Source organism: Juglans regia, chromosome 15 (assembly GCF_001411555.2).
Source record: "Juglans regia cultivar Chandler chromosome 15, Walnut 2.0, whole genome shotgun sequence".
Taxonomy (NCBI): domain Eukaryota; kingdom Viridiplantae; phylum Streptophyta; class Magnoliopsida; order Fagales; family Juglandaceae; genus Juglans; species Juglans regia.
The window spans coordinates 15,532,318-15,550,395 of record NC_049915.1 but is presented as its reverse complement, the minus strand read 5'-3'; the positions used below and the strand labels follow the sequence as shown (position 1 = coordinate 15,550,395).

The window sequence follows — 18,078 nt, the reverse complement described above, 5'->3', positions numbered from 1 at the left end:
ATTTTGGGCCCATAAAATTAGAAGTTAAAAAAAAAGAGTTAAAAAACCTGATTAAAAAAAAAGTTACATGAACAAAAATAATATATATATGATACAAATTTACTAATTTAGACTCTAATGAAGTACTACTACAGACTACAAGTCTACTACCTAATATTTAATAAACTAATAAATAATAATAATAACTAAGCTATTACAAAAATAAAATGTAGAGTCTAAACAATTACAAAATTACAAACAAAAAAGTATCCAATGGACATTGAATCAACATTACAAAATTACAAATCAAATACATAATATGTACAAATGATTCAAATTTCAATATTATGAGAAAAGAATCTAAAGATAGAGGCATATAATTGTTTGGGTCTTTGATTGTGACATTTGGGGTGGCACGGATGGGTAGTCTTTGACTCTTTTGAGGCTTGAATACATATTCATATTGCAGTGGAAGTAGACATCGTATGAGTCGTCTCAAGTGTTGCTACAACAATGAATATTAAAATTAATATCGATGAAATCAAAATGTATATAAATAAATCAAAATAATAAAATAAAAACAATAATTACCAGATAATCCAGATCCAGATTGATCACCACCCTCTTCGTCGGTCTCCTGAATATCTAAAACATCCAGAATATAAATATTATTTTCCATCGTCCAACTTTGTGTGCATATCAATGCCTCCACAATTGTAGGAGATAATGAACTACGGAAATGATCCAATATGCGCCATCCGGTACTAAAAGCTGACTCCGAGGCAACGGTGCTAATAAGGATGATCAACATACAGTGAGCCATCTCAGAAATGATGGGATATTTCTTTACTGCTGTCTTCTACCATCCTAATATATCGAAATCATCATCATCTTGAATAAAATCCCCTGACAAATAGTTGTCTAACTCTAAAACCACCTCCGTAGATTGACGGACTAATGTGGGATTATGTGCGAGGGTCTTAGTTCATGCCAATCTACTCTTCTTTGTTGCCTTGGTATCTGGATGAGGCGTTGGGGTAGGTGTAAGTGTAGTAGATGCAGTAGCACCTTTAATTGCATTAAACTCATTATATAATTTAGTCAGGGTATCTCGGGCCATCTCACCAATAAGATCAGTCATGCCTAATCATGCGCAAGTCTCAAACCATATAACATGCCTAAAATTTTTAGACAGAAATCAAGAATAACAACCACATATAACAAAATATTTAGTCTAGTCAAATCTCCCCAATACTTGTCATATTTGACCCACATGGTCAATGTCATTCCCCTTATCCTTAGATTGGAACCCCTACACATGTCGTCTAATTCTTCTTTCACCTTACATATTTGTTGACAAAATTCATGGGATGTATGGTACAAAGAACCAGATAACTTCAATTTGACATCGTAAAAAAGCATGAGAAAATCAACAAAAGTAGAAACTATCTCCAAATCATCATCATTAGGCTTTCCTAATCCTCTGTGCTTATCAAAGTATTTGACATATTGAATGTCTTCATCACCCAATAATTGAAAGTCTGCCTTATATTCTTGGGTTGCCTCCAACATCAAGAAGGTTGAGTTCCATCTGGTAGGAACATCAGTACAAAGACCCTTCTTTGATGTTATGTCCACAATCTTCGCAGCAATCTTGAATTTCTCCAATCTAGAAGGAGAAGACCTCACAAATTTTACAGTCATTTTAACTCGTGCAACCGAGTCATCAACATCTTTCAACCCCTCAGTCACAATTATATTCAAGTTATGTGCAGAACATCTAACATGCAAATATTCACCACCCAAGAATGTTTTATTTGCCTCTCTAAGATAAGTTTTCAGATATCTCAAGGCGACATCAATAGACAAGGCATTATCAACCAAAAATGTTAAAACTCGTGCCAACCCTCACTCCTTTATTAAGGCCTCCAAGGTTTTCTCAATCGTCTCACCTTTGTGATCAGTTATTTGACAAAAATTAATAATATTTTTATGAAAAATCTAATCAGAATCAATAAAATGAACAGTCAAAGACATATAATTGAAATTTTGGACAAAAGTTCAAATATCAGTAGTGAGGCAAACTACCGAACCCGTCAATTGGCCCCTCAAAACATCTTTATCTTTTCAGTACATCTTTTGAATATCTTTTGCCATGGTGTGACAAGAAGGAAGCGTAAATCTAGGTTTCAATTATTGGAACCATTTCTCATCCACAAATTGAAAAGATAGCGTGTTTATGATAACCATACGAGCTAACTTCATTCTCCACTCATCAGCATTATACTTCGTAAACCCCTTCAACATTGGGCCTCCACTACTCTCATTTGCCATTTTTTTTAGTTCAATATCTAGTCTAGATTGACTCTTCTCCAGTAAGGATCTTAATATTGGACTCTTCTTGCATTGTTCCTCTAAATGGACCTTTAATTGAGATATACCATGTTTCCTATAGTGACATCCATATATTTTCTCACAATAATTACATTTAGCTTGGAGGTTATTGGGGTCACCACCCTCTAATTTGATAAAATGAGACCAAACTACAGAAACAGGTTTCTTGCTTTGTGTGGGCTTGGGGGTGGGGCAAGGTGTATTCCCACTCTCAAGGATAGGAATAGGGTTAGATTCTAGGGCAGGGATGCTGGTAGGGGCAAGGTTACTGGTAGGGGTATGAGAGTTATCACTGAAATCCCTTTGACAAGACATTCCTGATTCTACAACACAATAAAAATTATAAAATCAATCAACACAAAACATAAAAAAATCATAATAATACACCACACATTAAAAAATAAGGTAAAGTAAAGCTAACACAATTTAGGAGTTTTGGATTGAAACCCTTAAATCAATTTAGGGGTTCGGATTTCCTAAATAAATTGATTTAGCCTTTTGACTTATGGGTTTCAATTGAAACTCCTAATTCAATTGATTTAGGCATTCAATCAATTTATTTAGGGGTTTCAGATTGAACCATTAAATCAATTTATGGGTTCAATCCAAAAATCCTAAATAAATCAATTTAGAGGTTTCAATCGAAACCCCTGAATCAATTTGTTTATGGGTTTCGAATTAAACCCCTAAATGAATCCGAAACCCCTAAATAAATTGATTTGAAATTTCAAGGGTTTCAAATCTGAAACCCTAAATCAATTAGGGTTCCGATCTGAAACCCTAAATTGATTTAGGGTTCAAAATCCGAATACCCAGAAACTACAAACTACAAAAAAAAAAAAAAAAATCAATCACAGTGACCGAGGCGACATCAATTTCAAACACATGCACAAATCAGAATCCACAACACACAAATTCACAATCATTCCCATCCTCCATCTCCTATTCAACCCATCATTCATCCAATCTCCAATCTAAAACTCAAAAAAATAAAAAATAAAATCTAGGTCTGGGAGTCTTACCTTTGGAGTTTGACACAGCGAAGTTGCAAAGTTCAAACGACGATGGACTGGTGGTGCTCGTGCAGTCGTGCGAGAGAGAGAAGAGATCAAGAGAGAGAGACTAAGAGAGCGCGAGAGAGTGAGTCTGAGAGAGGAGAGTTCGAGAAGACGCCAAAGGCGCCGTTTCACTTACTTATGGGTTTATATATATATATAGATAATTATAATTATAATTATATATATATTATGCAGGGCAGGGGAAAAGCGGAGCGGTGCTTAGCTCCTTCAGCCCCCACCTCCGCTAGCCTCCATGGGTGCGGGCAGGGCCCCCCGCACCCCGCTCAAGCGGGACGGAACCCCCGCCCCGTATGGGCGGGGGTGGGGCGAACGGGGCAGGGTGCAGGGTCTCGCTGCCCACTCTTAATTTCAACTCATCTCATCTCAATCCATTATCTAAATCATACCTAAATAATAAGTTGCATATCATCTTAATTGCCCTGTTAATATTTTTCGTTCAAAAATTCTATTCTCGATATGTGGAGCACACATAACGAAGTATTTACAAGACATAATTTGATTTAATTTTTTTTTAAAAATTTAATTATTACAAATCTAATTTTATTATTTAAGTGAATTATATACTCTACGTGCCAGCTAAATAGAATAACTCTTTTTTGTTAGGAGATTCATGGATAACCAATTTCTTGTTTCTTAAATGTTTAGATTAAAGTTAATAATTTTAAGAGTAATATATAATTTTAAGACGTACAAATCTACAACTTATTTTGTTTATAAAATAACAAGAAAAAGGATCAGAGTAGTATATAAGCGAAAACCCCAGCCACTGGCCGAGGCAATACATCTGCGAGTGTCGACCCCCTTTCACCTGTCCCCCTACCCACCACCCAAAACATAGCAACAGTCCGCCACCGTCACCAAAACCCTGCTCTCTCTCTCTCTCTCACTCTCTGGCATACTCACAAAACCTCCTCTACCATGCCCTACTCAGCCATTTTCCGGGCGTATTTCAGAACAAACACAACCTCTTCTTCTCTTGTCATGTCTCTCAGACCCACCACCACAGTTCATGTGAGGGTCCACAAAACCCTGAAACCTTCCCTGCTTACTGCCTTGACGAGGCATCGACCACCTGGGATTAGGAACTCGCATGTGCGGCCCTATTCGAGGCCGCGGCTCATATGCTCGGCGGTTCAGGTGGACCGGAGGGTGAGGCATAGGAGTCTTCCTATCCCGTTTTGGGACCAGCAGAGCTCGAGTTACGGCCGGTTCGCGTACCAGGACGAGTCCAGCGACGAGTCGGACCGTGAGTTGGGGTCCTCTGAGCAGCAATTGGTCAGTTTAAGACTCGCCCATTACGTTGAATTTCACTTCTTTTTATTGGTGTTATGGCATTTTGTTGAGTTTGGAAATTTTTCTTTGACCATTCCAAGTGTTTATTGGTTTCAGAAGCTAGAATTACGCTGAATTTAGCTTTCGTAAGAATCGAAAGTAGTTTTGTTGAGTATTAGTTCGATTTGTTAGTGTTTTGTGATGCTTGTTTTTATTTTCTTAGAGGAGAAAAGTTTTGGACAGTGGGGTTTTATATGGCACAGCCGTGAACTATCCGTTTTCTCTAGTCCTATGTTGAGTAGCCAAAAGCGTCAAGGGAAAGAAATTTACAATCTTACAACTTTAATCTTCCAAGAAAAAGAAAAATATGTTGAGTGGCGCCTTTTGCATTTATCGATAAAGAAATATCAGATATAAAAAAATCCCTTTGGTTTTACTTATCAAGATAAATTCCTTTGGTTTTCTAGCTGCCCTATGATCATATTTTGACATGAGCATATTATGTTCGATTTCGCATTGTATTGATATGCATATAACTTGAAATTGACAAGCAGCTATATTGTTGGCCTTCATTATTAATTCTAGTTACTACTTGCATGCATAAAATCATAGACTACTAAGTCAATTTGTCCTGATGCCACTAGAATTGGGATTATGTTTTCTAGAATGAGTTGAATCATAGAATTAGACTGGTGGGCTCTGAACCCTCTTTTGTTTCCACTTGTCTGTTTTCGCTTTTCCTTGTTTTATAAATAAGAATCGAGGAAACCAATTCCTAAACTAGGTTTACTAAGTTTGTGTTGATAAGTAGTTAAAAATTAAAAATTAAAAATTGAGGCTACATATCTAATATAGAAATTCTGAAATATACACTTGGATTAATGACTTACATCTGAGAATTTTTTTAATTATAAAATTTTAAAACTCTTTAAGTTTGTTTTTTGTTTGAGCGTATATGTAACGCCTCAATGAAAGAACCAAACCACATGACCTATACTCCAAAAGGACTAGTCAATGATACAATTGGAGCCCCATTAGAACCTTATGAAGAGCAAGAACTTCTCCTTCCCAAGCAATGTGAGATCTCATACACCACCTACCTTTATTATTATCCTTATCATATGGGGTATCACAGTATAGAAGTTAGAACTCAGGCTCTCTTATATGAAGACACTAATCACATCCACGACCTAGACCTATTTTACTAATAGCATATAGGGAATAAGATCCTAAATATATGAAATTAAAATGCTAGTTTGCCAGTTAATCAGCAGTTTATGTATTCAATGTGAGCATGGATCGCTCTTTGTTGAGCTCAAGTGATGATAAGAGCAGAAAGGTGTTTATCACCTATATATTCGCTTGTAAAGAATTGTACAATTTCATGGGGAATTGGTTGTACTGTATGGTGAGAAGTAGCTTGGCTTAGTTATTGGTCACTAGAGACCATGTTGCTTGTGCTGCTACAGAATTTTCAGTGTGAATTCTTGGCCCATGCCAACAAACTTGGTCTAAAACCAACCAATGCTAGTAGCATGGATACCAGATGTCTCACCTAATTTATTCTGTGAATTTTTTAAGGAAACCATGTCATGTATGCATCTGATCTCTGGGTGACATATTTATGATTTCTTTCAAGTGAACAAACAAACAATATTTTTCTATTTTCCGGGTAAGGAGGCTCAGAAATTGACCCTTAAAAGAACTCATGGGTGTATGTGAAATTTTGTTGTTTTTATTTTATCATCTCCTTTCCTATCGTACTAAGTGACATAAGGTGTATGTGCCATTTTTTTTTTTTCGTTTTCATATTCTTTCCTATTGTACTAAGTTACACTTGATACATGAAACTGGGCCCAAGGCAAGATTGATTGATTCCAGACCTCAAATAATTTTCACACTTTTCATATATGTATGTGTACATATATGTAAAGGCTCAAAAGATGTTTTGAAGTTTAAGATTCTATATAAAGTTGCACTGAGATTACTGTTGCCCTCACTCTTTGATCTACTTGCTTACTATGTGCATTTCAACTGCCCATGTGATATAAATGGACTATTATGTTTGGATCAGTCTATGTGAACGTTTCACATTTTGTACCTTATTAATAATATGTGATTGTTTCCATTGAGCAGTTACACTGTCATTTTGGAATGTTGTTAAGCATTGGTGATTCTGTGTCACACATTTCATTTTTCTACAAGTTAATGTTTTCTTGCTATATATTCTTTATGGTGATGTTGTCTCATGCGTTCATCAATTTACTTGTCAATGGATGCTTCTTTTATGTTTGTGTGTAACGTGCGTTTCTGATAGATAGAGCGCTTGTCTTTTTACAATGTTGATTTATTATTAGCAGTGCACTTCAACTCTTGATAATATTGATGGTTGGAGATGGAAGTTGACCATGCTGCTTCGCGACAAAGATGAGCAAGAAGTGGTGTCACGGGAGAAAAAAGATAGACGTGATTTTGAGCAACTTTCAGTGTTGGCTAGCAGAATGGGTTTACATAGGTGTCTAATTAAATGTATATAGTAATCTTTCGTAATATAATTAGATATCTTCTGTGGTTTATAATATAATTTATTTTGGCAGCCGTCAATATGCAAAAGTTGTCGTATTTAGTAAAGTCCCTCTGCCAAATTACAGATCTGACCTGGATGATAAGCGGCCGCAGAGAGAGGTATTTTCTTGTGTCCTCACTCTTATCTCTTATCTGCATCTGTAGTTTACTTCTTGTTTGGGGAAAAGGGATGACTTGCTTCTCTGACCATTTTGTAAAATGCTTGCCCTGAATGCTTCTTTATCATAATGGAAGAGGAGGAGGGCAGTTATGGTTTTAATGCTAAAAGTATGTGTATAGTTCCTGAGGGTACTAGATTTTGAATCTTAGTGAATCCAGGGTGGTTTACTTAATATGTTGCGTACCAACAGGTGATCTTACCTTTGGGATTGCAAAGAGAAGTAGATGGTCATCTCAAAGCCTATCTTTCTAAAAATCCTATGCGTAGTGGAAGTTTCTCAAATTCCTTGTCAAGTGCAAGCAGTGTTGGAAATGTTGATAATGATGAGGGGTTTTACAAGCAGCAGGAGCCCTCAATACCAAATAGTGCTGCCATGGAAAAAATCTTCCGACCGAAAAGTTTGCAATTGCGAAATAAACAACAGATTTGGCAGGTTTGTCTGAAACCAAGGAACCTTCTGGAGTGCTTTCATTTTTCTATAGTAATCCTATTTGGCACTTCTGCCTTTGTTATTTTTCATAATTTATGTATTCCTTCAAAACCTAACAATCCATTAATTAGTCTGAAAAATACTATATTATGTTTTCTTTTCCCTTGTTGTCACTATGAAATAACTGAAAGCGATTTGCTAAGTATCTGTTCTTCTATAGGAATCTACTGAAGGCCAAAAGATGCTTGAATTTCGTAGAAGTCTCCCTGCATTTAAAGAGAAAGATGCATTATTAAAAGCCATTTCTGAAAATCAGGTGAGTTACGATTGTTTGGTTACCATTGTAGATTACAATTAACTTTCTTACCTTTACTTGTTTTTTTCTTCCTTTTTTGACAAGAATCAAATTTTTTTGAATCATAGAAAGAGGCATAGCCCTAATACACAGTAAGTATACAAGAGAAAACTTACGAGAAGTGATGGATACAAGGAACTTAATAAAACTAACTCCATTAAAATCTATAGCTGTAGTCCAGAAAACAAATGTTTTAAAAGAGAGACATGGGTTCTTCTAATGAGCATTGCCGATCTTCAAAGCTCCTGTTATTCCTTTCCCTCCAAATACATCTTTGAAGGCCCTGTCTCTACACTACCTGTCGTGCCAAAATTAAATCGTGGAGCCATCCCCCACCACGTATCTGGTATGCCTATAGATTTTTTTTTTTTTGTGATAATTAAAGGAAGGGATAAGGTATGCCTATAGAATTCATCCTGACCTCTTCTAATATTCTTCTCAATCCCACTCTATAAGCTTCTTTTGCTTCATTTGAATACCAACCTCCCTAGGCACCCCCATACTTGTTTACATGCGTGAGTTTTCCTGAAGAAGAAATTCATCACTAATGTCTTTTATGACTTCCATCAATAATTAATTTGCTATATGTATCGTAATTTATACAAGTTTTTCATTATTTTTTTTTTTACAAATAAGAAGATATTTTATTGAGATTGAAATAGGCATAGCCCAAGTAAACAAGAAGTATACTTGTGATTACACCTAGTTAGGAACTAGAAACAGTTACAAGGAAATCATGAAAGTGAGACCATTAAAGTCTATAACTAGGCCCACATAAATAAAGTCTTCGAGAAAAAACTCTTAAACCCTTCCAAGGAGTGCTCTCGATCCTCAAAATTTCATTCCTTCTACTCCAAATGCACCAAAGTAGACAAATGGGAGCCATCTTCCACACAGCTGCAATATCCCCTCGATCCCTCTCCAACTAGCTAATAGGTCAACCACCCTCCCCTGCATAATCCATGCTATTCCAATTTTGCTGAAAAGTAATTCCATGAGGCCCTTGCAAACTCACAATGTAAAGTAAATGATCCACTGTTTCGATGCTATTTCTGCACATACAGCACCAATCAATAAGGATAAACCCACGTTTCCCAAGGTTTTCAATGGTCAGGATCTTCCCTAAGGATGCGGTCCAAACAAAAAAAGCAGCCTTAAGAGGTGCTTTACTCCTCCAATTGCTCTTCCAAGGAAAGTGATTTCTAGCTTGAGTAGTGAGAACCTCATAGAAAGAGTGTACAGAAAATTTTCCTTTACTAGAAGGAGACCAAACCAACTTATCCACCACTGTATCATTAGTTCCAATGGTTTATAACAGGTTACAGAATTCAACAAGGACGCCAACCTCCCAATCACGTGCCTCCCTAATGAGGTTCTCACTAACAAGTTAAACAATTTCATTATTTATTGTTATATTGTTGTAAAAGATGCAAGGAATAATAATAAATATTTATTTTTTCAGTACTTAACAATGAACAATCATCTGGAACATTCTGGACTTATCCAATGCACTCTATTAAAATTTTAACATCGACAAGAATCCTTTCTACCATTTATCTACATGTAGGGCCATATTTCCCTTTCCATCCAGACACTAAATTAGACCATTTTCTGTTATTGGAAAAAGAACGCTCTGTTCTGTGCCAAAGGAATTTAAAAACAGCGGGCTGGAAAAAAAATACCAATTTTTGTCACTAGTGCTTTATGTTATCCTGAATGTCATTTCATATTGGGGAAGTTTATTTTCCATCACACCGCTGTAAAGCTACCATGTGCGCTTTTTTATAAACTGAAGTGTCACAGAGGTAAATGTGCAGTACCAGGTAGGCATACAGAGTTGATCTTGATCAAAGAGTTCCCCAATTCTTTTCAAAAAAGTTCTGTGTAGATAACATGATTTGCATGGACTCGAATTAGTCCACTAATGTCATATACGATTTTGCAGGTCATTGTTGTCTCAGGTGAAACTGGCTGCGGCAAAACCACGCAACTTCCTCAATACATCTTGGAATCTGAAATTGAGGCTGCTCGTGGAGCTGTCTGTAGTATTATATGTACTCAGCCAAGACGCATATCTGCCATGTCAGTTTCTGAAAGAGTTGCTGCAGAACGAGGGGAGAAACTGGGAGAATCTGTAAGTTTTGGCTGATCTTATTACTCTTGCTTCAACAACTTAAGGCCATGTTTGGTAAGTCCAATTTCCAAAGTTTTTCAAAAAAATTTCAACATCAAACCAAATATGTTTCAATCTTAAAAAAATTTGCTCTTTTAACTTTTCATCAAATCATTTGCCTACATTTCAATGACAAGTCCAAAACACAAAACTAAAACAACATTTACAAAAACTAAAGCACAAATATCCTAAAACTTTTATATATAAACAAATTTTCAACTCTTCCCATCAACTTTTACAAATCCAATAAAACATGTTTTTGAAAAAATATATTCAAGTTTTCCTATCTGCCTTCACATAATCCAATAAAAAACACATCTCATAAATTTCAAAAACAATTCTCAAAATTTAATGAACCAAACATGGCCTAAGCTTGCCAAATATTTTCATTATTCTTTAGCAGATCGAAATTTGACTGTCCCCAATTAAATATTCTCCTTTTGAAAGGTTGGATACAAAGTTCGGCTGGAGGGAATGAAAGGGAGAGACACTCGCCTTCTTTTTTGCACCACTGGAATATTGTTGAGGAGATTACTTATCGACAGAAATTTGAAAGGTGTAACTCATGTTATTGTCGATGAGATTCATGAGCGTGGAATGAATGAAGGTAATGTTAGAATTGATTTCCTTTTTGTTCATCGGTTTATCAAATGTGATGTTTGATGTTTTTTGTTTTCTGCCAGATTTTCTTCTTATTGTCCTCAAAGATCTCCTCACTCGTAGACCAGAATTAAGGCTGATTTTGATGAGTGCAACCCTAAATGCTGAGCTTTTCTCTTCGTACTTTGGTGGTGCTCCAACAAGGCATATTCCTGTAAGTTTTCAGGATGGTAATTACTAATAATATATGTGCGTTTGAACCGCACCACATAGTCAATGAGCAATCATAACTTCTCCCCTTGTAAGAACAAAGTGGAGGGTAAGGCTGTGGGTCGAATCACCAGGTCTTTGTGGAATTTATCGGTAAAAAAATTATTCCATTTATAATGGGTCTAATAATGTTTTCTTAGTTGTTGGATTCATTGGTTCTTACTGGACATATATTCTCATCCACTTAATTTTTGGGTGGTGATAAAATTGTTAGTACAGATTCCTTTACTCTGTTTTTTATCCTCTTTTACATCTACAAGAAAAAGAGAGTATATGACATGATCTGAATTTAAAGAATGGTGGACTGACCTTTTTTCTTGTGCTCTTTTGTCCAATTTAAATTTCAGGGTTTTACACACCCAGTGCGCACACATTTTCTGGAGAATATCCTGGAAATGACAGGATATCGATTGACACCCTATAATCAAATTGATGATTATGGTCAAGAAAAGGTGTGGAAAATGCAGAAACAAGCTCAAGCTCTTAGGAAAAGGAAGAGCCAGATTGCTTCTGCTGTTGAGGTATACAAATTTTGTGAGCTTATCTGGTTTTTGTTGTTTGTTCTTGGTTCTATAGCAATCTATTCCTGCCCTTGTGAATAGGATGCACTTGAAGCAGCTGACTTTAAGGAGTGCAGCATACGTACTCGGGAGTCTTTATCCTGTTGGAATCCGGACTCAATTGGCTTTAACCTCATTGAGCACGTGCTCTGCCACATAGTCAGAAAAGAAAGGCCTGGTGCTATTTTGGTTTTTATGACTGGTTGGGATGACATAAATACTTTGAAGGACCAACTCCAAGCTCATCCTCTCTTGGGTGATCCGGGAAGGGTGTTGCTGCTTGCATGCCATGGATCCATGGCAAGCTCTGAGCAGGTGATTGCATTATTTATCCTTTGTTGTCTTCTCTATTCATGTATATTACCATGATCTTGTCATGGAAAAATATTTGAAAATATTAATATATACCAGTAAAGTCTTGGGCTATGCCTCTTTACTTGGTAATAAAATTCTCTTATTACTTATCCAAAATATATATATATACTTATAAAAAATATATATATTTCCGTAAATTAGATCCATTTTAGGCATCAAGTAAGTCTGTAATGTGTTTGTGTTTGTGTTTGAATTATTATTGACCAATCGCATCCCTTTTGCCTTGAATTATATATCCATTTACTCCTGGTAGTTTGCACTGAAGATGACTACAGCAATGCTTTATTCTAGCATTTGTGTGTCTTACATCATATCTTATCTACAGGTTCAGATATGAATTGTACCATTCATCTAGTGATTGTAGATTTTCCTGATTCTTTTTTATTTGTTTTGCTTACAGAGGCTAATATTTGATAAGCCCGAAGATGGAGTGAGGAAAATAGTTCTAGCTACAAATATGGCTGAGACTAGTATCACCATCAACGATGTCGTTTTTGTGGTTGATTGTGGAAAGGCAAAAGAGACATCATATGATGCACTAAATAACACTCCTTGTTTGCTGCCATCATGGATATCAAAGGCTGCTGCTCGTCAAGTAAGATCATTATGTTCTGAAGTTAATTATCATACCCAGGTTAAGAGATTATATCTGACATGAGACAGTATTTTATTCTACGTTGGATTTTTCTTTGTTCTGTGCACAAAACGCATTAGTTACTGTCATATGTGCATGCCCTATCTTGTAACAGGATCCTCGTCAAAATGCTTTCCATTATGTTGTTCATCATCAATATCATAAACCTGTCATAGCAGGTCTATTTGTGTTTGGTTGATGGCTCACTTGCGTCATCTAAACAACCTTATTTTGTTTCTTGTATTTGCTTTTTTAAACAAGGTTAGAGGTTTGCTCCCTTTCCATTTAATAATGATTTAACCACCTGCAATTTAAATCATGGTTTAGCTAAGTACACACACTTGTTCTGGACTGACAGGAGTAGTGTCCCTTGAATCCACTAATGGACATTACTTATAAAAAAAATATAGAAAAACTTCCAATTGCATTGTAGTGCACGTATGGTTGTATAATGTATGATGTAACTAGGAGCTTTAAAACCCTCTTGGACTTCTCTGAAGTTCATATAAAGGTCCAAGAAAGGAAGTGGAAGTGAGTGGGAATTTGTTTGTGTATGTCGTCCTGGATAAAGTCATCCCGTTTATCTAAGTGAAGGTGTTCGTGAAATTCATTGGCAGAACTTGTGCCACACAATGTACAGCTTAAGTGCCGCCAAAAAATAAATTTTGGATTATTTAGGAGTTATATAGCACTCAGTTTAATTTTTAAGGTGTTTCATTCCGAGTTCTGATTCTTCTTATTGAAAACTGATAATATTAGTTTTTCACTTCTGTATTGTAGAGGAGGGGAAGAGCTGGACGGGTTCAACCTGGCGAGTGTTACCATCTCTATCCCAGATGTGTACATGATGCTTTTGCTGATTACCAATTGCCAGAACTTTTAAGGACGCCATTACAGTCATTATGTTTACAAATCAAAAGTTTGCAACTTGGGAGCATTTCACAATTTTTATCTAGGGCATTGCAGTCACCAGAACCTCTATCGGTAAATTTCAAGTCAAGTTTACTTCTCAGAATCTGCAGTTTTTTTTTTTTTCCTCTTCTGATAAGTAAAAATATTGTATATATCAAAAGGAGAAACCAAGTACACTGAATGTATACAAGAAAACACCTTGCCCGAAATGACCCAAAAAGCCCATAAAAGAAAACACAAAATACACCAGACCCAACCCCAACCCCTTGTTTCCTGTAGAACTAAAACTCTACCCAAGCACCAACCCAACACCTTGATTCCCGTCTGCAGTTTTTCACTGATATTTAAGTATATTCTTTTCATAATGCCCCTATTTTTTTCTGATTCTATGGCCATTGTTACTTTCATGTCAGTTCTTTCAATCATTTTTATGGTGCAGGTTCAAAATGCCGTGGATTACTTGAAGGTCATTGGGGCTTTGGATGAGAATGAAAATCTGACTTTGCTAGGTATGGAAATTATACATGCACATGCGCCCACACACCAGATTTTATTTATGTTTCTATGTTGTTTCAAGGTATTGCTTGTGGTAAATATCCATCATGACATTGCTTGCTAGCAGGACGCAACTTGTCGATGCTTCCAGTTGAGCCAAAACTTGGGAAAATGCTCATATTTGGGGCTATTTTCAACTGTCTAGATCCAATCATGACCGTTGTTGCTGGCCTGAGTGTCAGAGATCCATTTCTGATGCCATTCGACAAGAAGGATGTATGTATCATCCTCTGTTGAACAATATATATTGACGTTTTTATATGTTCTAGTATGTATTAGTTAGTGTGTTAATTTATGTTCAGCTTCCCTGCATCCCAGCATGATGTACTTTTGAGTCATTTGGAATTGATATGCTTCTTCCCCTTTTACCTATCCTTTGATTGAACTGTGAGTGATCATCTAGAAACTGAATACTAACGTATGACATTATGTATAAAGCACATAATTTTGAAGTGTGGATTAAAAGTGAGGGAATGGAGATTGTTGAGATCATAAATTGATTGTGAGTGCTGTTGGAGAAGTTGGAATATGTAGGTGTAAGACATTCAACTTGGAAGAGCCGCTGTATTTGTTAACTTGTTTTCCTCCAAATAAATGCTGTCTAGAATGACTTATGCTGCTTGTATCAGACTTCCAGTTAATATCAGGTATCAGGTTCTCAACTCCCAAGGAGTGAGGAATCACGTTTTGTTCCTTTTCTCATTTTTACAGCTTGCAGAGTCAGCAAAAGCGCAGTTCTCTGGCCGTGAATATAGTGACCATCTTGCACTTGTCCGAGCTTATGAGGGTTGGAAAGTTGCTGAAAGACAGCAATCTGGTTACGAGTACTGCTGGAAAAATTTCCTTTCTGCTCAAACCCTGAAAGCCATTGACTCTCTTCGGAAGCAGTTTTTCTGTTTGCTCAAGGATGGTGGTCTAGTTGATCACAACACTGAAAACTGCAATAGATGGAGCCATGATGAGCATCTTATCCGAGCAGTCATCTGTGCAGGCTTGTTTCCTGGAATATGTTCTGTTGTGGTAAGTCAGGAGCACCCCTCCTCCCCCTCCATGCAGTTGGAAGGTGTACATATAGATATATCTTTTTATTTTTGGTCTTGCTTTTCTTTTAAGCTGAAGTTCCAGTTAGCAAAAAGAAAGGAATTTTAATGGATTAATCTGGTTGGCCAATAGCTTCCTGAAAGTATATTGATCTCTTAGGCATGCCAATGACTTGTTCTGTGGTATACAAGCATGCACTGATAAAATTTTGGTTCCACAGAACAAAGAGAAGTCGATAACATTAAAAACAATGGAGGATGGTCAAGTACTTCTGTACTCGGTTAGTTTCGTCTTTCAGCTTCTTGTGTCAAATCTTACGTGCAACATCATCAATTGAGAACTCTAATGCATCAAAATTCTGATTGCACTTGTGGTTTTTAATTGTGTACTCCATCAAATAGAATTCTGTGAATGCTGCGGTACCCAAAATTCCATATCCATGGCTGGTTTTCAACGAAAAGGTGAAAGTGAATTCTGTATTCCTCCGGGACTCAACTGGTGTGTCTGATTCTCTGCTGCTCTTATTTGGAGGGAACATTTCCAGGGGTGGCTTAGTAAGTTCTTTCACTTCAGTATGCTTATTGCTTCCAGGATGTGTTATTGATGGAAGGCACTGACGCTATAACTGGCTTTTGATAGGATGGACACCTAAAAATGTTGGGAGGATACTTGGAGTTTTTCATGAAACCTGCTTTGGCAGATACGTATATAAGCTTAAAGCGAGGACTTGAAGAATTGATACGGATGAAAGTAAGAGTTGACCATTTTTTCCAGCTCAAAAGTCAGATGAATAGGAATCTCCGGTCCCCGGAGATGATCTGTTTCAGGCTTTTTTCTTGATCCAAAGTTTTTTCTCTCTCCACACTTGCATGCGAGAACACATATAATTCATGTATAAGCACGGACTTCATAAGCTAAAATTTGATTGGCCTGAAATACCAATCAATAATTTGATAGATGTTCAATATTTAGATAAGGAACTTAAAAAGAATGGAGCAGTAAAATTCCAAAAGGAAATAGTTAATAATTTAAATGACTGCAAAATCAAGGTTAGTTGCCCCACTCTATCAGCTAACTGGGCAGTTTGCAAATGTTTAAAAAGAGAAAGTAAAAGGTAAATCTTATGAACAATATATATGTCTCTCTAGAATGGACCCATTATAATACCGCCCACTGTAAATATATAATCTTTCTATTTTTAATTAGTTGTTTCTTTTGTATACATCCCGTGTATTTGGGCTTGCCTTTTGTTTTTATCAATAAAACTTTTATTACCTATGAAAAAAAAAATACAGCCCACTCGAATATGTTCCACACCATATATTTTTGGGTGTAACTAACGAAGGGATCAAAACTTCAATGAATTGGGCACTATGAAAAAAAGGTTTCATGAACAAATCGCTTATTGCTAGTAAATAAATTTGTGTTTGTGTCTATGTATGTATTTTTGTTGATGTATACATTGATTCCTTGTTTTTTTCTTGGGCAGCTTTTGGATCCCAAGCTGGACATGCAGTCGCACAATGAGCTCCTGTTGGCTGTAAGATTACTGGTCTCAGAGGACCAATCCAATGGTAGATTTGTCTTCAATCGCCAGGTGGCAACACCCTCAAAAAAGAAGATGAAAGAGACACTACCAGGAACCCTTTTGAGAGGTGGAGGTGAGGGTGGTAATTCAAAGAATCTGCTACAGACATTGCTTGCCAGGGCAGGACATGAAGCACCCACCTACAAGACAAGACAACTGAAAAACAACCAGTTCCGTTCCACTGTGATCTTTAATGGGATGAATTTTTCCGGGCAACCTTGCAGCAGTAAGAAACTTGCAGAAAAAGATGCAGCTACTGAGGCTCTGCTGTGGTTGAAGGGTGAGAGCCATTCAACTCCCACAGATATTGATCACGTGTCTGTGCTTCTAAAGAAGAACAAGAAGAAGGATCAGAAAAGAACCTCAATCCGTGGTGCTGCGAAGTGGGGTTAATCAGATAGAGTAATTTATTGTTATTTCTTACCAACAAAAAATTCCTAGTCCCAAGTGAAAGGTTTCGCAGAACAGGATGGAGTTCATATCTTTCCAGAGATGGAGTGGCAACCAGAGTGGGGAAGCTGCATTTTCATAAAATCATAACCAGGTGCTGACCCTAGTGAACTCTAGAATATATTTCTGGACATGAAGTTAGAACTGGAGGAGATGCTACAGTTTATGATATCTATGACAGGTGCTGACATTATAGAATCCCATAATTCTGGAAGGGGGGATAACATCACTGGGAGGCCAAAGGTGGAGATTCTGCCTCAAGTGTCAAGCACCACTGTAGACAGATAATGGCTATATTATTATGGAGGCAGGTTAATGCTGCATAAGAAATATTACCTTAACCCTTGTTACATGGAGGTTTCAGTGCAGTTGTGAAGTAGTGAAAGGGTGAAAACAGAAATTATTTTGCAGTGATAGAAGAAGCTTAATGCAAAAATGTACATATTAGACCAATTTATGCAACCCATTTTTGGTCAATCCTATGCCACCTGATAGTGTGGGTCAACTTTCACAAGTCGGGACCCAAGTATCAGACATATATACATATAGACATGATTGGTTCAGGCTTTAATACCTTTGTTGAATTGTAGACCAATGTTATTAATTTAAGAGCATTTCAGCATCTCAATCTTTCCAAATGTTAGGTTATTTACTTACCTTTGATT

The 18,078-nt window shown here is 36.7% G+C and overlaps 1 protein-coding gene across 1 annotated transcript; it reads left to right on the top strand.

The window, feature by feature from the left end:
* The first annotated feature begins 4,226 nt into the window (after positions 1 to 4,226).
* On the top strand, positions 4,227 to 18,038 carry LOC109016774 (DExH-box ATP-dependent RNA helicase DExH3). Its single transcript, XM_018999152.2, has 19 exons — positions 4,227 to 4,727; positions 7,085 to 7,239; positions 7,322 to 7,409; positions 7,661 to 7,903; positions 8,121 to 8,216; positions 10,201 to 10,389; positions 10,876 to 11,035; positions 11,112 to 11,242; positions 11,646 to 11,819; positions 11,901 to 12,173; positions 12,634 to 12,828; positions 13,648 to 13,851; positions 14,219 to 14,288; positions 14,402 to 14,550; positions 15,046 to 15,354; positions 15,596 to 15,655; positions 15,777 to 15,929; positions 16,015 to 16,125; positions 16,865 to 18,038. Exons 1-19 carry the CDS (start codon positions 4,371 to 4,373, stop codon positions 17,354 to 17,356), a joined length of 3,609 nt encoding a protein of 1,202 aa, XP_018854697.1. The 5' UTR covers positions 4,227 to 4,370; the 3' UTR covers positions 17,357 to 18,038.
* Positions 18,039 to 18,078: the final 40 nt, after the last annotated feature.

Bases quoted from the DNA above. Each gene is read 5' to 3' on its own strand.
- LOC109016774 (XM_018999152.2), top strand. From the start codon at position 4,371: ATGCCCTACTCAGCCATTTTCCGGGCGTATTTCAGAACAAACACAACC. The intron at 14,289-14,401 runs GTATGGAAATTA...GCTTGCTAGCAG, and splicing joins TGAAAATCTGACTTTGCTAG to GACGCAACTTGTCGATGCTT. The intron at 15,355-15,595 runs GTAAGTCAGGAG...TTGGTTCCACAG, and splicing joins CTGGAATATGTTCTGTTGTG to AACAAAGAGAAGTCGATAAC.